Raw genomic sequence first — 26,624 nt, forward strand, 5'->3', positions numbered from 1 at the left:
GACAACGACTAAATAATATTTCAGTTAAATGATTTATTTTCTGGGAGGTAAAGTAGTGCATAAATAACTGGTAATCATTATATTATTATATTATTATTATAGTAATACCGTATTGGTTTCACTTCCAGAGCTCTCTTAGAAGCCAGATGGTACATTGAGAAACAACTGATCTAATATTAAATCAATTCAACTAAACAATAAGTAAAGAACATCTATCGGTAAGTAATAATATAATGATGTCCTCTTCTTCTTTTCTAATATCATAAACCAAACATGACACACATTTTTCAAAATAAAATTACTAACAGAAAAAAAGGCAATTTACATAATTTGAGAAATAAATCTGACTTCAACATCCATTATGTAGTAAGAAACATAACATGTTACAGACATGATCCTTACATGTTTTTATTTATATATACTGAACAAAAGTAGAACTGCAACATGCAACAATTTCAACTATTTTACTGAGCTACTGCTCATTTAAGGAAATCAGTCAATTGAAATAAATTCATTAGGCCTTAATCTATGGATTTCACATGACTGGGCAGGGGCACAGATGGGGAGCCAGGCCCAGCCAATCAGAAATAGTTTTTCCCCACAAAAGGGCTTTCTTACAGACATAAATACTTCTCAGTTTCATCAGCTGTCCAGGTGGCTGGTCTCAGATGATCCCAGAGGTGAAGATGGCGGATGTGGAGGTCCTGGGTTAGACAGAAAGCACTGAGCTAGGCTGAAACACCTACATTTTGGAGCTGCCTTACTCAAGAAAACAGAAAGCACTGAGCTGGGCTGAAACACCTACATGTTAGAGCTGCTTTACTCAACAAAACAGAAAGCACTGAGCTGGGCTGAAACACCTACATGTTAGAGCTGCTAGACTCAACAAAACAGAAAGCACTGAGCTGGGCTGAAACACCTACATGTTAGAGCTGCTAGACTCAACAAAACAGAAAGCACTGAGCTGGGCTGAAACACCTACATGTTAGAGCTGCTTTACTCAACAAAACAGAAAGCACTGAGCTGGGCTGAAACACCTACATGTTAGAGCTGCTTTACTCAACAAAACAGAAAGCACTGAGCTGGGCTGAAACACCTACATGTTAGAGCTGCTTTACTCAACAAAACAGAAAGCACTGAGCTGGGCTGAAACACCTACATGTTAGAGCTGCTTTACTCAACAAAACAGAAAGAGCTGAGCTGGGCTGAAACACCTACATGTTAGAGCTGCTAGACTCAACAAAACAGAAAGAGCTGAGCTGGGCTGAAACACCTACATGTTAGAGCTGCTAGACTCAACAAAACAGAAAGAGATCACGTTTGTATGCGGCTTTATTACCTCAATGATCTTTTTTTTTGCAAACTGATATGTGACACGTATTAATGACAAAATAACATTTTTATTTTATTTATTTCACCTTTATTTAACCAGGTAGGCTAGTTGAGAACAAGTTCTCATTTACAACTGCGACCTGGCCAAGATAAAGCATAGCAATTCGACACATACAACAACACAGAGTTACACATAAACAAAACATACAGTCAATAATACAGTAGAACAAAATAAAACAAAAAGTCTATATACAGTGAGTGCAAATGAGGTAAGTTAAGGCAATAAATAGGCCATGGTGGCGAAGTAATTATAATATAGCAATTAAACACTGGAATGGTAGATGTGCAGAAGATGAATGTGCAATTCGAGATACTGGGGTGCAAAGGAGCAAGATAAATAAATAAATACAGTATGGGGATGTGGTAGGTAGATAGATGGGCTGTTTACAGATGGGCTATGTACAGGTGCAGTGATCTGTGAGCTGCTCTGACAGCTGGTGCTTAAAGCTAGTGAGGGAGATATGAGTCTCCAGCTTCAGAGATTTTTTCAGTTCGTTCCAGTCATTGGCAGCAGAGAACTGGAAGGAGAGGCGGCCAAAGGAAGAATTGACTTTGGGGGTGACCATAGAGATATACCTGCTGGAGCGCGTGCTACAGGTGGGTGCTGCTATGGTGACCAGTGAGCTGAGATAAGGCGGGGCTTTCCCTAGCAGAGACTTGTAGATAACCTGTAGCCAGTGGGTTTGGCGACGAGTATGAACCGAGGGCCAGCCAACGAGAGCGTACAGGTCGCAGTGGTGGGTAGTGTATGGGGCTTTGGTGACAAAACGGATGGCACTCTGATAGACTGCATCCAGTTTGTTGAGTAGAGTGTTGGAGGCTATTTTATACATCACTGAAATCGAGGATCGGTAGGATGGTCAGTTTTACGAGGGTATGTTTGGCAGCATTAGTGAAGGGTGCTTTGTTGCGATATAGGAAGCCGATTCTAGATTTAATTTTGGATTGGAGATGCTTAATGTGAGTCTGGAAGGAGAGTTTACAGTCTAACCAGACACGTAGGCATTTGTAGTTGTCCACGTATTCTAAGTCAGAGCCGTCCAGAGTAGTGATGCTGGACGGGTTAGTAGGTGCGGGCAGTGATCGATTGAATAGCATGCATTTAGTTTTTCTTGCGTTTAAGAGCAGTTGGAGGCCATGGAAGGAGAGTTGTATGGCATTGAAGCTCGTCTGGAGGTTAGTTAACACAGTGTCCAAAGAAGGGCCAGAGGTATACAGAATAGTGTCGTCTGCGTAGAGGTGGATCAGAGAATCACCAGCAGCAAGAGCAACATCCTTGATGTATACAGAGAAGAGAGTCAGCCCAAGAATTGAACCCTGTGGCACCCCATGGAGACTGCCAGAGGTCCAGACAACAGGCCCTCCAATTTGACACACTGAACTCTATCAGAGAAGTAGTTGGTAAACCAGGCGAGGCAATCATTTGAGAAACCAAGGCTGTCGAGTCTGCCAAAAAGAATGTGGTGATTGACAGAGTCGAAAGCCTTGGCCAGGTCGATGAATACGGCTGCACAGTAATGTCTCTTATTGATGGCAGTTATGATGTCGTTTAGGACCTTGAGTGTGGCTGAGGTGCACCCATGTCCAGCTCTAAAACCAGATTGCATAGCGGAGAAGGTACGGTGGGATTCGAAATGGTCGGTAATCTGTTTGTTAACTTGGCTTTCGAAGACCTTAGAAAGACAGGGTAGGATAGATATAGGTCTGTAACAGTTTGGGTCTAGAGTGTCATCCCCTTTGAAGAGGGGGATGACCACAGCAGCTTTCCAATCTTTGGGAATCTCAGACGATATGGAAGAGAGGTTGAACAAGCTAGTAATAGGGGTTGCAACAATTTTGGCAGATCATTTTAGAAAGAGAGGGTCCAGATTGTCTAGCCCGGCTGATTTGTATGGGTCCAAATTTTGCAGCTCTTTCAGAACATCAGCTATCTGGATTTGGGTGAAGGAGAAATGGTGGGGGCTTTGGCGGGTTGCTGTGGAGGGTGCCGGGCAGTTGACCGGGGTAGGGGTAGCCAGGTGGAAAGCATGGCCAGCCGTAGAGAAATGCTTATTGAAATTCTCAATTATAGTGGATTTAGCAGTGGTAACAGTGTTTCCTAGCCTCAGAGCAGTGGGCAGCTGGGAGGAGGTGCTCTTATTCTCCATGGACTTTACAGTGTCCCAGAAAATGTTTGAGTTAGTACTACAGGATGCAAATTTCTGTTTGAAAAAGCTAGCCTTAGCTCTTCTAACTGCCTGTGTATATTTGTTCCTAACTTCCCTGAAAAGTTGCATATCACGGGGGCTATTCGATGCTAATGCAGTACGCCACAGGATGTTTTTGTGCTGGTCAAGGGCAGACAGGTCTGGAGTGAACCAAGGACTATATCTATTCCAAGTTCTACATTTTTTGAGTGGGGCATGCTTATTTAAGATGCTGAGGAGGGCACAACATGCAAAGCAGGTGGGGCAATTTTTTTTTGTATACAGAGATTGGTTAGAGGCAGCCCTATATATACAGAGATTGGGTTAGAGGCAGCCCTATATATACAGAGATTGGGTTAGAGGCAGCCCTATATATACAGAGATTGGGTTAGTGGCAGCCCTATATATACAGAGATTGGGTTAGAGGCAGCCCTATATATACAGAGATTGGGTTAGAGGCAGCCCTATATATACAGAGATTGGGTTAGAGGCAGCCCTATATATACAGAGATTGGGTTAGAGGCAGCCCTATATATACAGAGATTGGGTTAGAGGCAGCCCTATATATACAGAGATTGGGTTAGAGGCAGCCCTATATATACAGAGATTGGGTTAGAGGAAGCCCTATATATACAGAGATTGGGTTAGAGGCAGCCCTATATATACAGAGATTGGGTTACAAATCAAATTCCATCCATAAATCCCTTTCTATATCATCAGTCACAAAGTGCTTTTACCGTAAGCCGGCCTAGATCCCTATGCAAGCAGCAGTATAGTGACAAGTAAACATCTCCTTAGAAGGAAGAAACCTTGAGAGGAACAAGTGTCAGGGAGAAACTTAATATCTCCTCGGCTCCTTCTCAAAACCCATTGGAGGAGTAGATCAGAGGGGAAGAACCTCTAGCTTTTTCGCAATGTGTTTTGAGAAGGAGAGGAGGAGAGAGAGGACGTTTGAGATTCTCCCTCAGACGGGAGGAGGCCCATCCTCCTCGCAGGTTGACGTTTATTGTCATTAATCTTGCCCTGGAGGCAGAACTGCGTGATTTTCATTCGATGGGCCAGCTGCAAAGTAAAAATAGGCTATATTGTAAAAATTCATGAAAACAAACATTTGCTTTTTGGTCTTCTTTTAAGTTTGGGATTAGTCATTAGGGTTAGCAGTGTGGTTAAGGTTAGGTTAAAATTGATATTTTATGACTTTGTGGTTGTGCCAGCTAGCGACCACTCTGCAGGCTGCCTCTAGGGCAACATTCATGACAATAAAATACATCCTCCTCTTGCTGTACATGTTAGAAGCCAATAATACATAAGACCACTAGGTGGTGACATCACACCAGGAAAACTACTGGGAACCGTGAACATAGACCAAGGTGGTGACATCACACCAGGAAAACTACTGGGAACCATGAACATAGACCAAGGTGGTGACATCACACCAGGAAAACTAATGGGAACCATGAACATAGACCAAGGTGGTGACATCACACCAGGAAAACTAATGGGAACCATGAACATAGACCAAGGTGGTGACATCACACCAGGAAAACTAATGGGAACCATGAACATAGACCAAGGTGGTGACATCACACCAGGAAAACTAATGGGAACCATGAACATAGACCAAGGTGGTGACATCACACCAGGAAAACTAATGGGAACCATGAACATAGACCAAGGTGGTGACATCACACCAGGAAAACTACTGGGAACCGTGAACACAGACCAAGGTGGTGACATCACACCAGGAAAACTAATGGGAACCATGAACATAGACCAAGGTGGTGACATCACACCAGGAAAACTACTGGGAACCGTGAACACAGACCAAGGTGGTGACATCACACCAGGAAAACTAATGGGAACCATGAACATAGACCAAGGTGGTGACATCACACCAGGAAAACTACTGGGAACCGTGAACACAGACCAAGGTGGTGACATCACACCAGGAAAACTAATGGGAACCGTGAACAGAGACCAAGGTGGTGACATCACACCAGGAAAACTAATGGTAACCGTGAACAGAGACCAAGGTGGTGACATCACACCAGGAAAACTAATGGTAACCGTGAACACAGACCAAGGTGGTGACATCACACCAGGAAAACTAATGGTAACCGTGAACACAGACCAAGGTGGTGACATCACACCAGGAAAACTACTGGTAACCGTGAACACAGACCAAGGTGGTGACATCACACCAGGAAAACTAATGGGAACCGTGAACATAGACCAAGGTGGTGACATCACACCAGGAAAACTACTGGTAACCGTGAACACAGACCAAGGTGGTGACATCACACCAGGAAAACTAATGGGAACCATGAACATAGACCAAGGTGGTGACATCACACCAGGAAAACTAATGGGAACCGTCAACACAGACCAAGGTGGTGACATCACACCAGGAAAACTAATGGTAACCGTGAACAGAGACCAAGGTGGTGACATCACACCAGGAAAACTACTGGGAACCGTGAACACAGACCAAGGTGGTGACATCACACCAGGAAAACTACTGGGAACCGTGAACACAGACCAAGGTGGTGACATCACACCAGGAAAACTAATGGGAACCATGAACATAGACCAAGGTGGTGACATCACACCAGGAAAACTACTGGGAACCGTGAACACAGACCAAGGTGGTGACATCACACCAGGAAAACTACTGGGAACCGTGAACACAGACCAAGGTGGTGACATCACACCAGGAAAACTAATGGGAACCGTGAACACAGACCAAGGTGGTGACATCACACCAGGAAAACTAATGGCCACGTTTCCTGGAGAAGTTCACTGACACTTTTTACAGAATGACATCAATAACCTCATGAAAACAGTGACCTGTGTTTTTAAAGACGTTAGTCGGTGTGTGTGTATATATTTGTGCTCGTGCGTGTCCGTGCGTGAGTAGGAGGGCACCATGGGGAGAGTATTCATTTTTTGCCATATACCAAACTGCACTCATACTCTGTCTAACTGTGGGAGTCATCATCATGTTTGTGGTTGAGTGAACCAGAGACCAAGCAGTTCTTCACGGAGTGTGTGTACTTGAACTTCGAGCATTATTACTGACTGCTATAGCCTCCAGTGGGAACAGACTGAGTGGTGAGTTTGAACAGTTTATGAGAAAGTGATACACACTTCCCTTCAGACTCATCCAGGGGCCATCCCAGAGACTCCTTCTCTTTCTGTCTCTCCTGAAATATTAGCCTCATCCATCCCAGAGACTCCTTATCCTTCTGTCTCTCCTGAAATATTAGCCTCATCCATCCCAGAGACTCCTTCTCCTTCTCTCTCTCGCTCTCTCTCTCTCACACACTATTTCTCCCGCTTCTCTCTCTCTTCTGTGAAGACAGAGGTCTTACAGGAGCCAGAAGAGGTAAATGTGTGAGCTGGTCTGTAAATGGAGCAATTCCAGCTTTAATTTGCTATTAAGTGAGAACAAGATGCACTAAATTCTACATTAGAAAGAGAGAGGAGAAAGAGAGAACCCACTGACACCCCTATCAGATCAAAGCAAAATCACATTCTACTTGAACAGAGCAATATTTAATCATGAGGCATCCAAGCTGAACAAACGGCATACTATTAAGAAATGCTATAGATGGAAGGAAAGTAGTGTAGAAACCTACCAGAAAGCAATTAATCAACAACAAACTCAATCCCTTTTAGACAACTTCCTGGAAAAACGTTTCACTGCAATAGCGAAGGTGTAAACTTGGCAGTAGAAAGCCTAAATAGCTTCACTATCAAATCGAAACATTTCAACCAGACAACCTAAGAAAATGAACAACAATGACAAATGGTTTGATGAAAAGTGCAAAATCCCAAGAAAGGAATTGAGGAACATATCTAACCAAAAACACAGAAATCCAGAAAACCTGAGACTACGCCTTCACTATGGTGAATCACTAAAACAATACAGAAATACACTACGGAAAAAGAAGGAACAGCACATCAGAAATCAGCTCAATGTAATTGAAGAATCCATAGACTCTAACCACTTCTGGGAAAATTGGAAAACACAAATAGTTATCTATCCAAAATGGAGATGTATGGGTAAACCACTTTGAAAAAAAAAATGTTTATAATAAAGAACAAACAGCAAAAACACATACATGAACAATAGAACATTTTAGTCAGCTATTAAAGACTACCAGAACCCACTGAATTCTCCAATTACATTGAATGAACTATAGGACAAAACACAAACCCTCCAACCCAAAAAGGCCTGTGGTGTTGATGGTATCCTAAATTAAATTATAAATTATACAGACCACAAATTTCACTAGGCTATACTTAAACTCTTTAACATCATCCTCAGCTCTGGCATCTTTCCTAAAACTTGTAACCGAGGACTGATCACCCCAATCCGCAAAAGTGGAGACAAATCCGACCCCAATAACTACAGTGAGATATGTGTCAACAGCAACCTTGAGAAAATTCTCTGCATTATCACTAACAGCAGACTCCTACATTTCCTCAGTGAAAACAATGTATTGAGCAAATGTCAAATTGGCTTTTTACCAAATTACCGTAGGACAGGCCACATATTCACCATGCACCCCCTTATTGACAAACAAAACACAACAAAAGCAAAGTCTTCTCATGCTTTGTTGATTTCAAAAAAGCTTTTGACTCAATTTGGCGTGATGGTCAGCTATAGACATTTATGGAAAGTGGTGTTGGGGGAAAAACATACAACATTATAAAATCCATGTACACAAACAACAAGTGTGCGGTTAAAATTGGCAGAAAACACACCCATTTCTTTCCACAGGGCCGTGGAGTGAGACAGGGATGCAGCTTGATCCCAACCCTCTTCAACATATATATCTTAATGAGCTGGCGAGGACACTAGAACATTCTGCAGCACCCGGCCTCACCCTCTTCAACATACATATCAATGAACTGGCGAGGGAACTAGAACAGTCTGCAGCACCCGGCCTCACCCTCTTCAACATACATATCAATGAACTGGCGAGGGAACTAGAACAGTCTGCAGCACCCGGCCTCACCCTCTTCAACATACATATCAATGAACTGGCGAGGGAACTAGAACAGTCTGCAGCACCCGGCCTCACCCTCTACAACATATATATCAATGAACTGGCGAGGGCACTAGAACAGTCTGCAGCACCCGGCCTCACCCTCTACAACATATATATCAATGAACTGGCGAGGGCACTAGAACAGTCTGCAGCACCCGGCCTCGCCCTACTAGAATCTGAAGTCAAATGTCTACTGTTTGCTGATGATCTGGTGCTTCTGTCCCCAACCAAGGAGGGCCTACAGCAGCACCTAGATATTCTTCACAGATTCTGCCAGACCTGGGCCTTGACAGTAAACCAATCAATCAAATGTATTTATTAAGCTCTTCATACATCAGCTGATGTCACAAAGTGCTGTACAGAAACCCAGACATAAAACCCCAAACAGCAAGCAATGCAGGTGTAGAAGCACGGTGGCTAGGAAAAACTCCCTAGAAAGGCCAGAACCTAGGAAGAAACCTAGAGAGGAACCAGGCTATGAGGGGTGGCCAATCCTCTTCTGGCTGCGTCGGTTGGAGATTATAACAGAACATGGCCAAGATGTTCAAATGTTCATAGATGACCAGCAGGGTCAAATAATAATAATCACAGGGGTTGTCGAGGTTGCAACAGGTCAGCACCTCAGGAGTAAATGTCAGTTGGCTTTTCATAGCTGATCATTGAGAGTATCTCTACCGCTCCTACTGTCTCTAGAGAGTTGAAAACAGCAGGTCTGGGACAGTAGCACATCTGGTGAACAGGTCAGGGTTCCATAGCTGCAGGCAGAACAGTTGAAACTGGAGCAGCAGCACGACCAGGTGGACTGGGGACAGCAAGGAGTCATCAGGCCAGGTAGTCCTGAGGCATGGTCCCAGGGCTCAGGTCCTCCGAGAGAAAGAAAGAAAGAAAGAAGAGAAAGAAAGAGAAGAAGAGAGAGAGCATGCTTAAATTCACACAGGACACCGGATAAGACAGGAGAAATATTCCAGAAAAAACAGACCGACCCTAGCCCCCCGACACATAAACTATTGCAGCATAAATAAGACAAAAATAATGGTGTTCCAAAAAAGGTCCAGTCGCCAGGACCACAAATACAAATTCCATCTACAAACCTTGGCATAAACATCAGCACCACAGGTAACTTCCTCAAAACTGTGAACGATCTGAGAGACAAGGCAAGAAGGACCTTCTATGCCATCAAAAGGAACATCACATTTGAAATCCCAATTCGGATCTGGCAAAAAATACTTGAATCGGTTATAGAACCCATTGCCCTTTATGGTTGTGAGGTCTGGGGTCCGCTCACCAATCAAGAAAAAACGGAGAAAACTATAACGCTATTTGGCCCTAAACAGAGAGTACACAGTGGCAGAATACCTGACCACTGTGACTGACCCAAGATGAAGGAAGGCTTTGACTATGCACAGACTCAGTGAGCATAGCCTTGCTATTGAGAGAGGCCGTCATCGGCAGACCAGCCTCTCAAGAGAAGACAGGCTATGTGCACACTGCCCACAAAATGAGGTGGAAACCGAACTGCACTTCCTAACCTCCTGCCAAATGTATGACCATATTAGAGACACATATTTCCCTCAGATTACACAGATCCATAAAGAATTTGAAAACAATCCAATCTTGATAAACTCCCATATTTATTGGTGGAAATACAGTTCCACAGTTGTCCAATCACAGCAACAAGATTTGTGACCTGTTGCCACAAGAAAAAGGCAACCGGTGAAGAACAAACACCATTGTAAATACAACCTATATTTATGCTTATTTATTTTCCCTTTTGTACTTTAACTATTTGCACATCGTTACAACACTGCACATAGCCATAATATGACATTTGAAATGTCTCTATTCCTTTTCAACTTTTGTTGTTTATTATTGTCTATTTCACTTTTGATTATTATCTATTTCACTTGCTTCTGCAATGTAAACATGTTTCCCATGCCAATAAAGCCCTTTGAATTGAAGAGAGAGAGTTTATTTAATCACCTGCTCACTTAAGGTATGACACCAGTCTTTGACTCGCTACAGTTATTTTATTGTTGCTCTTTAATTATTTGTTATTTTTCTATTTTCTTCTTTTTATTTTTTTATTTTTTACTTCAGTTTATTTTAGTAAGTAATTCTTAACACTTATTTTTCATAAAACTTTATTGTTTGTTAAGGGCTTGTAAGTAAGCATTTCACTGTAAGGTGAACCTGTTATATTCGGTACATGTGACAAATACAATTTGATTTGATGATTTGCCTGAATATGTACAGGGCTTTTCACCCTTTGTCTGGAATAATAGCCCTAAATGAAACGTTAAACAACATCCTATGACAAAGTCCAAAGGTGCCACCACTTCTTACGGCTGGGTGTAATCATTAGTCAAAACAGTTGGAAAAAAGCGAGAGATTCTATGTGACAGATTAAGGTAGGTCCCTCCCCGTTTCGTTCTGTTTACGAAACGTTTGACAACAGAATCGGGATAATGACTACACCCCTGTTAACGCTAATGTTCCCTGGCGGATGTTTACGGAAGTGGAAGCTTGAACAATAAACAGTTCAATTAATAATAGCTGTTGTATGCGAGATATACTCAACTATGTCAATGATCTCGTTAATTGCGTCGTTGGTTTACAATGAATGTGTAAAATATCATATATACTTTTTTCCCTACTGTATTATTGACTGTATGTTTGTTTTACTCCATGTGTAACTCTGTGTTGTTGTATGTTGTTGAACTGCTTTGCTTTATGTTGGCCAGGTCGCAGTTGTAAAGGAGAACTTGTTCTCAACTGGCCTACCTGGTTAAATAAAGGTGAAATAAAAAAGAACGTAAAAAGGGATTCAGCAACTTGGTGAGTCTTTAGTTACGTGTTCTACTGGAAACACGTGACCTGTCCCACTACGTCGTCGTCAGCTGAGACAGGCGACATGGCGACTTCAGCGGGATTCAAGGTGCTGAGAAAACACATTTCTGGCATTTAAAAAAAAAGTTTTATATACTTTGTTTTGTTCGCATTGTCAACGGATCATGTTGTCTGTGAGGTTTTGTAAATAGTTTAACCGAAATCAGTTGGCTAGAAGTTGAAAAAGCCCTGGGCGACACTTGACAACCAACGTTAGCCAGTAGAAGTTGCCTGTCCAGTTGGCAGATTCAGGTCGAAGTGGTTTGCGGTCATAAGAAGTTACTTGTAAAACTGTGAAACTGTCGACTTCCAGAACACCAACAGGCTCGTGTTGTTAACTTTCATAGTGACAAGTTGAGCTAACTTGTAACGTTACTAGCAACCACCAAAACAAACATGCACAACAGTTTAAAAGTTGTCAGGAAGTTGGTCGAGCCAGCTACCTAGCTAGCCACATCACATTCCTGATAAGGTAGAACGGTGACAGAATGTTAAATTGGTCAATGTTCAAAGAGCCGCCAGCAAAATTGTAAACAATACAGCAAATGTATCCCATTACATTGTTACATGCAAACGGCACTTGATTTGGATGAAGTTAGCCAGCTAGCTAGGTACATTAGGCCTATTTGTTTACCAAGTCTCCAACAACAACATAACATGAGTTGTATTCATCTCTGAATGTGTTTCCCTCTTTCTCTCTCAGGTTCTATATGAGCATGATGGAGTTTTTATACACACCAACCCAGAAAGGAGTGAGGAGCAGGATTCTCTCACTTCAGGATCCCTGCGTGTCCTGGACCAGGTATGTCAATATGCAACACAATGAGATGTATCCTTTCCTGTTATAATGTCCACAGATCAGACTGAACATTCGTTCTCCTCATTTCTACCAGGATGGAGACATAGTGCTGGAATATAAACCCATGGAAGATGTTGACCACTCTGCCATGCTGTGTGCTGCCAAGGTTAGACTTTATTTGCATATCTTTAGATTTAATATTCCATGTTTCAGGTCATCATAAAAAGTGTACACATGTACATATATTAAAATACTAACAAGATTAGACTCTTAGCAATCTTACTGGTATATAGTAACACTGCTAATTGGCTTGGCCACAACTGTTGGCTGGTGCTGATAATACAGACAGTGCAATTTGTTTAACATGGAAATAGCTGTTCTATCATTCAGCCTACAGTAGCAGCCAATGTGTGGTGTTCAATGTAGACCTACATTCCATGAGACTTTTGAAAAAACAACATGCAGGTCTTGACATGATCCTGTTTTATCCACTTGTCCTTCAGACAAGGTGGTGACTGGAAATGTTGTTTGATGCAAGAAACCACTTTACAAGATAAAATGCATGATTATTCTGACATTATTACAGAGAATCAGAGAAATTATACTCCCCTCTGCCTATTGGATACTTAGCTTATTCAAGCCTGTCTCAAAATAATAAAACTGCCCCTTTAAGACAAAATTAGCTCTTTACCTGACTCATGTTTCAAAGATGTATAGAAATGTACATGTTTTATGGTCTTGTAGGAAGCAATCACTCCCCTATTGCTGACTACAGATTATCTATAACTGGGCTAATACCAACGCAATTAGAACAGTAAAACTAAATGTTTTGTCATACCCGTGGTATACGGCCTGATATACCACGGCTGTCAGCCAATCAGCATTCAGGGCTTGAACCACCCAGTTTATATAGGCCTACTGCAGCTCTGATTGGTTATGCCTCCGGTCTGTGTAGAGTACGGGCTGAGTGGTGCCTGTCAACACAATAATCATACACCGATGTGTTCTGCCTACAAAAGAAAATCTCTTGCATAGTTAGTTTTGCCTACTAAGTCTTTCACAATTCGTTTTGTTTCGGTATGTTGCGTTGAAAGTGGCTAATAACGCATTGATTCGATCACAATTCCCACAGTAAAGGGACACGTTGATAGTGTTAACTAAAGGGGGGAAAACTCTATGAAGTTCAATCTCGTGCTTCTCTGCGCGGGCTGATATTTCTTCTGCGCGGTGTCCGCGCAGCTTAATGGGAACATTAGTCAGAATTATGATGACAACACTCCACATTTTATATATTGGCTTGGCTGTATCCATGGTGACACATCAGTTGTCTTGAGAGCTTGATGATGACTGTCAAACCACAGTCTGGCTCCAATCACCTTGGTCATGTGACAGCAGCATCGCTTCATGTTTCCTGTCTGTTTCTCTGCTGCACTAGAATAAAGATGTTCTAGTGATCTCTGACTGAAATAAAAACCCTGAGAGCAGAGATGCAACAGGAAACCAAAGCCCAGAAGTATATCCTGATTCCTGAATCTAAAATGGTTCATCCCGGTCGTGATGAAAACACATAGCTAGCTCATCTCTTCATAGAAACTAACTCTCGTCTCTCTATCAGCCACTCAGGACAGATGTCTGTCAGTTAGGTTCTCTGTGGAGAAAAAAAACATCCCCTATTCTCTTTCTATGTCAAAACCGGTTTAATTTGAATAGCCTCTCTCATAGTATTTCCAGCCTTTGCTGTAATTATCTGTACCACTACCTACCCAGTCAGCCAGCCAGAACTATGTACTGTATATAGATAGTACTGTATATAGGGGTATGTGTGTGTGTACTGTATATAGATAGTGACCCCAAAATGTTGTACTTAGACATTTTGAAAAACTGCAGATTTTTTTTTAATGGAATATCTACATGGCCGTACAGAGGCCATTATCAGCAACCATCACTCCTGGGTTCCAATGGCACGTTGTGTTAGCTAATCCAAGTTTATCGTTTTAAAAGGCTAATTGATCATTAGAAAACCCTTTTCACAGAACAGCACATACTGGTTCTAACCAGAATAGAAAGAGGAGTGGGAGGCCCCGGTGCACACAACTGAGCTAAAGGGCAATTACATTTTTGTCTAGTTTGAGAAACAAACGCCTCACATGTCCTCAACTGGCAGCTTCATTAAATAGAACGTGCAAAACACCAGTCTCAACGTCAACAGTGAAGAGGCGACTCCAGGATGCTGGCCTTCTAGGGGCAGAGTTGCAAAGAAAAAGCCATATCTCAGACTGGCCAATTAAAAAGGAAAGTTTGAGATGGGCAAAAGAACAGACACTGGCCAGAGGAAGATTTGGAAAAAAAGGGTTATGGACAGACGAATCTGAGTTTGAGGTGTTCAGTTCACAAAGAAGAACATTCATGAAACGCAGAAAAGATGGAGGAGTGCTTGACGCCATCTGTCAAGCATGGTGGAGGCAATCAAATAAAATTTTCTTTGTCACATACACATGGTTAGCAGATGTTAATGCGAGTGTAGCAAAATGCTTCTAGTTCCGACCGTGCAGTAATATCTAACAAGTAATATAACAATTTCACAACAACTACCTTATACACACAAATGTAAAGGAATGAATAAGAATATGTACATATAAATATATATGGATGAGCGATGGCCGAACGGCATAGGCAAGATGCAGTAGATAGTATAGAGTACAGTATATACATATGAGATGAGTAGTGTAGGGTAATGTAAACATTATATAAAGTGGCATTGCTTAAAGTCACTAGTGATACATTTATTACATCCAATTTTTTATTATTAGTGGCTAAAGAGTGAGTCAGTATGTTGGCAGCAGCCACTCAATGTTAGTGATGGCTGTTTTAACAGTCTGATGGCCTTGAGATAGAAGCTGTTTTTCAGTCTCTCGGTCCCAGCTTTGATGCACCTGTACTGACCTCGCCTTCTGGATGGAAGCGGGGTGAACAGGCAGTGGCTCGAGTGGTTGTTGTCCTTGATGATCTTTTTGTTCTTCCTGTGACATCGGGTGCTGTAGGTGTCCTGGAGGGCAGGTAGTTTGCCCCCGGTGATGCGTTGTGAAGACCTCACTACCCTCTGGAGAGCCTTATGGTTCTGTGCGGAGCAGATGCCGTACCAGGCGGTGATACAGCCCGACAGATGCTCTCGATTTTGCGTCTGTAAAAGTTTGAGATTGAAGAGGCGCTGTTGCGCCTTCTTCACCACGCTGTCTGTGTGTGTGGACCATTTCAGTTTGTGATGGTCTGGGGGTGCTTTGGTGGTGGTAAAGTGGGAGATTTGTACAGGGTAAAAGGGATCTTGAAGAAGGAAGGATATCACTCCATTTTGCATCGCAATGCCATACCCTGTGGACGGCGCTTAATTGGAGCCAATTTCCTCCTACAACAGGACAATGGCCCAAAGCACAGCTCCAAACTATGCAAGAACTATTTAGGGAAGAAGCAGTCAGCTGGTATTCTGTCTATAATGGAGTGGCCAGCACAGCCACCGGATCTCAACCCTATTGAGCTGTTGTGGGAGCAGCTTGACCGTATGGTACGTAAGAAGTGCCCATCAAGCCAATCCAACGTGTGGGAGGTGCTTCAGGAAGCATGGGGTGAAATCTCTTCAGATTACCTCAACAAATTGACAACTAAAATGCCAAAGGTCTGCAAGGCTGTAATTTCTGCAAATGGAGGATTCTTTGACAAAAGCAAAGTTTGAAGGACACAATTATTATTTCAATTAAAAATCATTATTTATAACCTTGTCAATGTCTTGACTATATTTCCTATTCATTTTGCAACTAATTTCATGTATGTTTTCATGGAAAACAAGGACATTTCTAAGTGACCCCAAACTTTTGAACAGTAGTGTATATGGGTAGGTGTGTGTACTGTATATAGATAGTACTGTATATGGGTTGGTGTGTGTGTACTGTATATAGATGGTACCGTATTTGGGTGAGTCTGAGTATACCTGTATTCTCTCTCCCAGGAGTCTAGTTCCGTGTTTGAATGGGGCCAGCGGCACCAGGGTACAAGCCAAAACCCAGGAGACAAGCCTCCCAGGCAGGTGGAGCACCAGCTGAGCTGTGAGACAGAGTGGGACATGGTTCACACTGTTCAGTTCAGGAAGAAACCCAGCAACAGTGGAGAAGGTGAGTGGAAGAGAACACCCTAGAACAGAGCAGAACACCCTAGAACAGAGCAGAACACCCTAGAACAGAGCAGAACACCCTAGAACAGAGCAGAACACCCTAGAACAGAGCAGAACACCCTAGAACAGAGCAGAACACCCTAGAACACAGCAGAACACCCTAGAACACAGCAGAACACCCTAGAACACAGCAGAACACCCTAGAACACAGCAGAACACCCTAGAACACAGCAGAACACCCTAGAACAGAGCAGGACACATTAGGCCCCATTAGGTCCCGGTAGGCCACAGTAGAATGGCCATTTATTTGACCTTTTATTTAGTCAGGGAAAGTAATGGAGAACATATCAATGATTTAGCATCATCATGCTTCCTCTATGGACAGCCAAAATGTCACTATTCATTACCTGTCCAGCTGATATATTGTCATTACCTGTAGCCTACTGCAATGAAAAATGTCTGGTTTCTTTCAACTGTCAAGTCTAGTACTGGAACCACAATGCAACATAATTGTTGTTCTTGGCCTTGCCGTTCTGTGGTTCTTCCTGGCAAGACTAAACAAGGTTAAGCGTGCAGCGCTCTCTCATGTATATATATTTATGTGTGTGTATATATATTTCTCTCTCTCCCTCCCTCCTCTCTGGCTGGAATTCCAAATCACCTCTCCTCTTCACGTCCAGAAGCTGCTTTAGTGGAGCGACCCTGATTAAGTTGGTTGGAGGAGAGGAGACTAATTGCTTCAGTTTTCCCACAGTACGATCAATCTTCTCCAGCAGGCCGCTGGGGGATTAATCAGGCCTCCTGCTACTTCCTGCTCTGCAGACATTTAAATGTCAAGCGAGTCAAATTAAAAAGCATTACACATGGATCTATACAACTATAGATGAAGTGTGGCATGAACGTTGTGCTGCTTGTCTCTCTGCATTAGGAAATACCTTAGAGAGAATACACACACATACTCTAATTTGTGTGTCTCTTCTGTGTGTGAGTACATGCGCAGTGTTGTGTATCTAAACCCCCCTCCATCTCTCTCTCTCTCTCTCTCCCTCCCTCTCCTCATTGTGTTTCTATGTCTGTGTATATCCTGTATCTAAACCTCTCTCTCCAGGTGCTCCTCCTAAACCCGCTCCCATCCCAGAGAAGAGTAAGGGTTCCCGGCTGTTCTTCCGTCTCAGTGACCTGGCCTCAGTCAGGGTGAAGGAGGAGGGCTGGTCCTACCTGGTGTTCACCCTCAGAGACCGCAACATGGGGGTTGAGCTGCCTGCCCTGCACTTTCACCAGGGAGGTAGTGAAGGCTTCCTGGACTGTCTCAGGAAGTACATGCTGCTGACAGAGTACGTAGACCAGACAGTAAATATACATGCTGCTGACACAGTACGTAGACCAGACAGTAAATATACATGCTGCTGACACAGTACGTAGACCAGACAGTAAATATACATGCTGCTGACACAGTACGTAGACCAGACAGTAAATATACATGCTGCTGACACAGTACGTAGACCAGACAGTAAATATACATGCTGCTGACACAGTACGTAGACCAGACAGTAAATATACATGCTGCTGACACAGTACGTAGACCAGACAGTAATATACATGCTGCTGACACAGTACGTAGACCAGACAGTAAATATACATGCTGCTGACACAGTACGTAGACCAGACAGTAAATATACATGCTGCTGACACAGTACGTAGACCAGACAGTAAATATACATGCTGCTGACACAGTACGTAGACCAGACAGTAAATATACATGCTGCTGACACAGTACGTAGACCAGACAGTAAATATACATGCTGCTGACACAGTACGTAGACCAGACAGTAAATATACATGCTGCTGACACAGTACGTAGACCAGACAGTAAATATACATGCTGCTGACACAGTACGTAGACCAGACAGTAAATATACATGCTGCTGACAGAAGACATAAACACACTCAACTTAGTCTCTCAAAGACAGAACTGAGGGAGTGGGGCTCGGCGAGGGAGTGGGGCTCGGCGAGGGAGTGGGGCTCGGCGAGGGAGTGGGGCTCGGCGAGGCAGTGGGGCTCGGCGAGGCAGTGGGGCTAGGCGAGGGAGTGGGGCTAGTCGAGGCAGTGGGGCTAGGCGAGGGAGTCTAATACAACTTATTCCATGCATTCCACTTCATTCAAATGTAAAAAAAAAAATGTGGTTTGACTTTAGCAATGAAAAGCCAGGGAATAGTGTTGTATGTATTGCCACTGGTAACACTGGGTATGTGGGGATCTTTGTGTTCCTCAAAGGGCCACTATCCTATGTCAGCCAAGGCCCAAGCCCAGTCCCACGGTGAACACAATTACCGTTTATACAGACAGTCACTAGTGGACAGAGCAGAGCTGTCACGCCCTGGACAGACACACTCTAGAACACACCGCGCTCTACAATTGAAAGTCAAGTCTTTCCCAGTGCTGGAGATGATTGCTTGTATGATAGTATGACCCCCCCCCCCCCCCCCAGCCAGATGTAGCCTGTCCTGCTGTAAAAATACAGTGACCCGGCGCCCACACACCAGGTGCTCTGGTTAGTTCTGTGGCCGCATGGGAAGAGGCCTTGAAACTGAGGTTGTGTCCCAAATGGTACCCTATTCCCTATATAGTGCACTACTTTTGACCAGAGTCCTATGAGCCTTGGTAGAAAGTAGTGCACTACATAGGGAATAGGGTGCCATTTGGTACACATCCTGAAAGTGGTTTCTGTTCCGCTTCCACTCTGCCAGGTTCAGTTAAAAACAGAAAAATTGAATGCATTTTTATTTGTCACATGCTTTCATAAACAACAGGCAGCTTTAGACTAGCATTGAAATGCTTACTTTAGGGCTTACCTTTTCCAGCAACGTAGAGAGAAAGATAAAGCTAAAAACACGCATGCTGTGTCCGGGGGAGAGGCTAGAGGGGGATCTCAAGTCTCATGTTTATCACGGACAGTCACACCAGGTACATGGTTAACTCTGAAGAAGGCAGAATACATTCATTGGAGAAGTAACTGTTATCCCCCTGTAGGTTCCTCTCTGCTGCTATCCCCCTGTAGGTTCCTCTCTGCTGCTATCCCCCTGTAGGTTCCTCTCTGCTGCTATCCCCCCTGTAGGTTCCTCTCTGCTGCTATCCCCCTGTAGGTTCCTCTCTGCTGCTATCCCCCCTGTAGGTTCCTCTCTGCTGCTATCCCCCCTGTAGGTTCCTCTCTGCTGCTATCCCCCCTGTAGGTTCCTCTCTGCTGCTATCCCCCTGTAGGTTCCTCTCTGCTGCTATCCCCCTGTAGGTTCCTCTCTGCTGCTATCCCCCTGTAGGTTCCTCTCTGCTGCTATCCCCCTGTAGGTTCCTCTCTGCTGCTATCCCCCTGTAGGTTCCTCTCTGCTGCTATCCCCCTGTAGGTTCCTCTCTGCTGCTATCCCCCCTGTAGGTTCCTCTCTGCTGCTATCCCCCTGTAGGTTCCTCTCTGCTGCTATCCCCCCTGTAGGTTCCTCTCTGCTGCTATCCCCCCTGTAGGTGCCTCTCTGCTGCTATCCCCCCTGTAGGTGCCTCTCTGCTGCTATCCCCCCTGTAGGTGCCTCTCTGCTGCTATCCCCCCTGTAGGTTCCTCTCTGCTGCTATCCCCCTGTAGGTTCCTCTCTGCTGCTATCCCCCCTGTAGGTTCCTCTCTGCTGCTATCCCCCCTGTAGGTTCCTCTCTGCTGCTATCCCCCTGTAGGTTCTTCTCTGCTGCTATCCCCCTGTAGGTGCCTCTCTGCTGCTATCCCCCTGTAGGTTCTTCTCTGCTGCTATCCCCCTGTAGGTGCCTCTCTGCTGTTATCCCCCTGTAGGTTCCTCTCTGCTGCTATCCCCCCTGTAGGTTCCTCTCTGCTGCTATCCCCCCTGTAGGTGCCTCTCTGCTGCTATCCCCCTGTAGGTTCTTCTCTGCTGCTATCCCCCTGTAGGTGCCTCTCTGCTGTTATCCCCCTGTAGGTTCCTCTCTGCTGTTATCCCCCTGTAGGTGCCTCTCTGCTGCTATCCCCCTGTAGGTGCCTCTCTGCTGCTATCCCCCCTGTAGGTTCCTCTCTGCTGCTATCCCCCCTGTAGGTGCCTCTCTGCTGCTATCCCCCCTGTAGGTTCCTCTCTGCTGCTATCCCCCCTGTAGGTGCCTCTCTGCTGCTATCCCCCTGTAGGTTCCTCTCTGCATCTTTTGTTAGCAGATATAATGGCCAGAAAGAGAGGTTAAACTGTTTCCTTGCGTATGATGGTAAATTAAGTGGGTGTCAGTGTAATTCCTATATTCACCACTAGAGGGCTTCAGGGTCTATGGAAGTCAGTCCATTCAGTTGCAGTCAAATATATTAATATCATTACACAATTCACTATTTCTTCTAACATATGTCAAAATTCACAAATCTAATGGTGTTCACACGTTTATTTGTTTGATTTACAACTGGCACAGGACCCCAAAAAATGTGAACTAAACTGAAATTCGGGGCTCCCGAACGGCGCAGCGGTCTAAGGTACTGCATCTCAGTGCAAGAGGCGTCACTACATTCCCTGGTTCGAAATCCAGGTTGTATAACATCCAGCTGTGATTTGGAGTCCCATAGGGTGGCACACAATTGGCCCAGCGTCGTCCGTGTTTGGCCGGGGTAGGCCGTCATTGTAAAAAACAAAAAAAACTTGTTCTTAACTGACTTGCCTAGTTAAATAAAAAATATCTGTATTTTATTTTAATTAAGATTTTTCACTTCCAACAAAAAAAATGGGCTGGACCAAATTATTCAAAATTGTAATTAATTTGGTTGGAGGCAAGTAATTGTCGGCAAGTGTAATTTATCCTACTTGTTGCAGGTCCCTACAGGGTAAAAATGGCCGTTCAACCAGTTTTGAAAAGCATTTGTAGTACTTCATCACATCAAATGTTATTTGTCACATGCTTCGTAAACAACAGGTGTAGACTAACAGTGAAATGCTTCCTGACGGGCCCTTTACCAATAACACGGAGTTAAATTGAAAACATTTAGAACGTGACACGAGGCATAAATACACAGTGAGTAAAAATAACATGGCTATATACAGGGAGTACCAGTACTGAGTCAATGTGCTGGGGTATGAGGTAATAACATGACTATATACAGGAAGTACCAGTACTGAGTCAATGTTCTGGGGTATGAGGTAATAACATGGCTATATACAGGGAGTACCAGTACTGAGTCAATGTGCTGGGGTATGAGGTAATAACATGGCTATATACAGGAAGTACCAGTACTGAGTCAATGTGCTGGGGTATGAGGTAATAACATGGCTATATACAGGAAGTACCAGTACTGAGTCAATGTGCTGGGGTATGAGGTAATAACATGGCTATATACAGGAAGTACCAGGTAATAACATGACTATATACAGGAAGTACCAGTACTGAGTTGATGTGCTGGGGTATGAGGTAATAACATGGCTATATACAGGGAGTACCAGTACTGAGTTGATGTGCTGGGGTATGAGGTAATAACATGACTATATACAGGAAGTACCAGTACTGAGTTGATGTGCTGGGGTATGAGGTAATAACATGACTATATACAGGAAGTACCAGGTAATAACATGACTATATACAGGAAGTACCAGTACTGAGTTGATGTGCTGGGGTATGAGGTAATAACATGGCTATATACAGGGAGTACCAGTACTGAGTCAATGTGCTGGGGTATGAGGTAATACCATGGCTATATACAGGAAGTACCAGTACTGAGTCAATGTGCTGGGGTATGAGGTAATAACATGGCTATATACAGGGAGTACCAGTACTGAGTTGATGTAGAGGGGTATGAGGTAGTAACATGACTATATACAGGGAGTACCAGTACTGAGTTGATGAGCTGGGGTATGAGGTAATAACATGGCTATATACAGGAAGTACCAGTACTGCGTCAATGTGATGGGGTATGAGGTAATAACATGACTATATACAGGAAGTACCAGTACTGAGTTGATGTGCAGGGGTACGAGGTAATTGAGGTAGATATGTACATATAGGTAGGGGTAAAATGATAGATAATAGACGGTATCAGCATATGTGGTGAGGTGTGTGTGTGTGTGTGGGGTCAGTATGCGTGTGTGTGTGTGTGGGGGGGGGGGGGGTCAGTATGCGTGTGTGTGCATGTTATGTGTGTTGGGGTTTGAGCTGTGTGTGTGAGCATGTGGGTAGAGTCCATTGTGTGTGAGTCTTGTTTAGCAGTTTTATGGTTTGGGGATAGAAGCTGTTCAGTCCTGTTGCTTCCAGACATTGGTACCGTTTGCCGTGTGGTAGCAGAGAGAACAGTCTACAACTTGGGTGGCCTTCCTCTGACACCGCCTGGTATACAGGTCCTGGATGGCAGGAAGGGCCCTTGTTCTTCGTTGTCTGTAGGCTACTAGAAGATGTAGTATTGTTGTGTTTCACGTCATCAGCTCGGCACCCTGTATAATTAACTCATCAACTGTGACTGTATCCAGTTAGTATTGTGATAATATACGTACAGTGCATTCGTAAAGTATTCAGACCCCTTGACTTTTTCCACATTTTGTTACATTACAGCCTTATTCTAATATGGATTCACTTTTTTTTTCTCTCCCTCATCAGTCTACACACAATACCCCGTAATGACATCACAATACCCCATAATGACATCACAATACCCAATAATGACAAAGCAAAAACTCTTTTTAGACTTTTTTTTCCAAATGTATTAAAAATATAATTTACATAAGTATTTAGACCCTTTACACAGTACTTTGTTGAAGCACCTAAGGCAGCGATTACAGCCTTGAGTCTTCTTGGGTATGACGCTACAAACTTGGCACAACTGTATTTGGGGAGTTTCTCCCATTCTTCTCTGCAGATCCTCTCAAGCTCTGTCAGGTTGGATGGGAAGCGTTGCTGCACAGCTATTTTCAGGTCTCTCCAGAGATGTTCGATCGGGTTCAAGTTCGGGCTCTGGCTGGGCCATTCAAGGACATTCAGAGACTTGTCCCGAAGCCCCTCCTGCGTTGTCTCGGTTGTGGGCTTAGGGGCGTTGTCCTGTTGGAAGGTGAACCTTCGCCCCATTCTGAGGTCCTGAGTGCTCTGGAGCAGGTTTTCATCAAGGATCGCTCTGTACTTTGCCTCAATCTTGACTAGTCTCCCAGTCCCTGCCACTGAAAAACATCCCCACAGCATGATGCTGCCTCAACCATGCTTCACCGTAGGGATGGTGCCAGGTTTCCTCCAGACGTGATGATTAACATTCAGGCCAAAGAGTTCAATCTCGGTTTCATCAGACCAGAGAATCTTATTTCTCATGGTCTGAGAGTCTTTAGGTGCCTTTTGGCAAACTCTAAGCAGGCTGTCATGTGCCTTTTACTGAGGAGTGGCTTCTGTCTGGCCACTCTGCCATAAAGGCCTGATTGGTGGAGTGCTGCAGAGTTGGGAGAACCTTCCGGAAGGACAACCATCTCCACAGAGGAACTCTGGAGCTTTGTCAGTGACCATTGGGTTCTTGGTCACCTCCCTGACCAAGGCCATTCTCCCCTGATTGCTCAGTTTGGCTGGGCGGCCAGCTCTAGGAAGAGTCTTGGTGGATAAAAAATGATTGGGAATCTTCAACACTGCAGAAATGTTTTGGTTGCCTTCCCCAGATCTGTGCCTCGACACAATCCTGTCTCGGAGCTCTACGGACAATTCCTTCGACCTCATGGCTTGGATTTTGCTCTGACATGCACTGTCAACTGTGGGACCTTATATAGACAGGTGTGTGCCTTTCCAAATCATGTCCAATCAATTGAATTTACCACAGGTGGACACCAAGTTGTAGAAACATCTCAAGGATGATCAATGGAAACAGGATTAATCTGAGCTCAATTCCGAGTCTCCTAGCAAAGGGTCTGTATACATTTGTAAATAAGTTATTTCTGTTTATTTAGTTTTAAGACATTTGCAAACATTTCTAAAAACCTCTTTTCCCTTTGTCATTATGGGGTATTGTGTGTAGATTGGTGAGTATTTTTGTTTCTTTAATCAATTTTAGAATAAGGCTGTAACATAACAGAATGTGGGGGGAAAAAATCAAGGAGTCTGAATACTTTCTGAATGCACTGTATGTCCCTTATGAGTACCGGTAGCCTCATTTAATTCATATGATTATTATTGGCAATCTCATCAACTGGTGTTACTGCTGATATTGTTTACAAGGTATTATAATGTTTTATGAAGGCATGACTGTATCCATCACAATATTGATGTGAACGTGTCCTGTTGGCCAGCGTTCAGTGTACACTGTTTGGTACAGTAACCAGGACTGTGTTGACTCAGGAGTAGAGGTTTTAACACTGACTACAATACCTGACATCTATGAAAGGACACTACAGGACAACCATGGGTCTGTCTGTTTGGTTTTGTGTTTCATTATTTCCGTACACATTGATTACCTCCCCATGAGGAGTAGAAAGTAGTGTGGTCCCGTTTGTTTTACCATATACTGTGACAGCAGCATGGTACTATACCCGGCGGCGCTGTGGGGACAGAGTCCCCGGCGGCGCTGTGGGGACAGAGTCCCCAGTTAAGCGGACCGGTGTTTGTACGGTCGGTGTTACTTAACATGAATGTCATTTACAGGAGGCTTCATTGCTCATCCAGCAGAGATTTATGGTGGTTCTGCTGCGCTGCTACAGAACCTGGGAGGAGAGACACTCACTCACTCACATGGGCTCTAGTCTAACGTAGTGCAGTAAACAGGGAATAGGGCTCTGGTCTAACGTAGTGCAGTAAACAGGGAATAGGGCTCTGGTCTAACGTTGTGCAGTAAACAGGGAATAGGGCTCTAGTCTAACGTAGTGCAGTAAACGGGGAATAGGGCTCTGGTCTAACGTTGTGCAGTAAACAGGGAATAGGGCTCTGGTCTAATGTAGTGCAGTAAACAGGGAATAGGGCTCTGGTTTAACGTAGTGCAGTAAACAGGGAATAGGGCTCTGGTCTAACGTAGTGCAGTAAACAGGGAATAGGGCTCTGGTCTAACGTAGTGCAGTAAACAAGGAATAGGGCTCTGGTCTAACGTAGTGCAGTAAACAGGGAATAGGGCTCTGGTCTAACGTAGTGCAGTAAACAGGGAATAGGGCTCTGGTCTAACGTAGTGCAGTAAACAGGGAATAGGGCTCTGGTCTAACGTAGTGCAGTAAACAGGGAATAGGGCTCTGGTCTAACGTAGTGCAGTAAACAGGGAATAGGGCTCTGGTCTAACGTAGTGCAGTAAACAGGGAATAGTGCTCTGGTCTAACGTTGTGCAGTAAACAGGGAATAGGGTGCCAGTCTCAGCCCTATATGTGTCCAACAGAATCACAGATCTGTCTGTTCATCTATCAGGTGTTTTGTTAGACAGTTTCTCAGTGGCCTTTTAGCAGCGGTTTCCCCTCTCTAGTAATAATAATAACCGCCTTTACACCGTGGTGGCGTCCCAAACACCACACTATCCCCTATATAGAGGGGCTCTGGTAGGAGTTAGTGCTCTATATATGGGATTTGGGTGCCATTTGGAACGAAGGCTGTGGGATTTATTTGCATGCGGGGAGCTGCTATTGCAGTTTATCTCTTTCTAGATGCTGCCATGCTGTGATGGGTTGTTAAAGGCTCCCCTTTACTTCAGTGGATTGGACGGTTTTAACGGTTGTGTTTCAACACCATTTCTATGCTAATGCTGTGGGTGGTGAGTTGCTGTGTGTTCTGTGTGTGGCTGGCTACATTGTGTTGGTGTGGCCTTCTCTTACCTTCCACCTGCTGTGTCAGGCTAAACAGTCTACTGGTCTCTTAGGACCAATTGGGGGGGGGGTGGGGAGCGCGAGAGAGACTCTCAATTCCAATAACCCATCTTAGCCTCCCCTCGTTTTCGAGTGTCCCTCGGTGGGGGAGTATCCCTCAAACGGAGCATTTAGTCGTAGGGAGAGATAAATAACCCTATGGAATGGGACATCACTCATGCACAGCAGAAGCCGCCAAAGGATTGCTTACCTCGCAATTCATTGAAGACGAGCCTTGTGTTTTTCACAATGCCACTACTGACGGCAGTAATAGCTTTCCTTATACATGATTTCTCATGCAACAACACATACTTACCATATGAGAAACAAATGAGAACCGCAGAACAATAATGTGCC

At 44.1% G+C, this 26,624-nt stretch overlaps 2 protein-coding genes across 3 annotated transcripts in view; both read left to right on the forward strand.

Moving 5' to 3' along the window:
- The first annotated feature begins 4,869 nt into the window (after nucleotides 1-4,869).
- Nucleotides 4,870-6,469, forward strand: LOC115189710 (uncharacterized). Its single transcript, XM_029748254.1, has 2 exons — nucleotides 4,870-4,897; nucleotides 5,510-6,469. The coding sequence occupies exon 2, from the start codon at nucleotides 5,536-5,538 to the stop codon at nucleotides 6,379-6,381; it is 846 nt and encodes a 281-aa protein (XP_029604114.1). The 5' UTR covers nucleotides 4,870-4,897; nucleotides 5,510-5,535; the 3' UTR covers nucleotides 6,382-6,469.
- Nucleotides 6,470-11,450: 4,981 nt separating this feature from the next.
- The window catches only part of LOC115189702 (TBC1 domain family member 15), a 64,013-nt gene continuing 48,839 nt past the window's right edge, over nucleotides 11,451-26,624 (forward strand). For both annotated transcript variants that reach the window (XR_003876977.1, XM_029748242.1), the window contains exons 1-5: nucleotides 11,451-11,570; nucleotides 12,225-12,323; nucleotides 12,415-12,486; nucleotides 16,321-16,483; nucleotides 17,591-17,816. Coding sequence is in view for 1 of the 2 variants with exons in the window: in XM_029748242.1 (XP_029604102.1) it covers nucleotides 11,547-11,570; nucleotides 12,225-12,323; nucleotides 12,415-12,486; nucleotides 16,321-16,483; nucleotides 17,591-17,816 (584 nt within the window). In the remaining variant the exon portion in view is untranslated. The remainder of the gene's footprint in view (nucleotides 11,571-12,224; nucleotides 12,324-12,414; nucleotides 12,487-16,320; nucleotides 16,484-17,590; nucleotides 17,817-26,624) is intronic.

Source organism: Salmo trutta, unplaced genomic scaffold, assembly GCF_901001165.1.
Source record: "Salmo trutta unplaced genomic scaffold, fSalTru1.1, whole genome shotgun sequence".
Taxonomy (NCBI): domain Eukaryota; kingdom Metazoa; phylum Chordata; class Actinopteri; order Salmoniformes; family Salmonidae; genus Salmo; species Salmo trutta.

Bases quoted from the DNA above. Each gene is read 5' to 3' on its own strand.
- LOC115189710 (XM_029748254.1), top strand. From the start codon at position 5,536: ATGGGAACCGTGAACAGAGACCAAGGTGGTGACATCACACCAGGAAAA.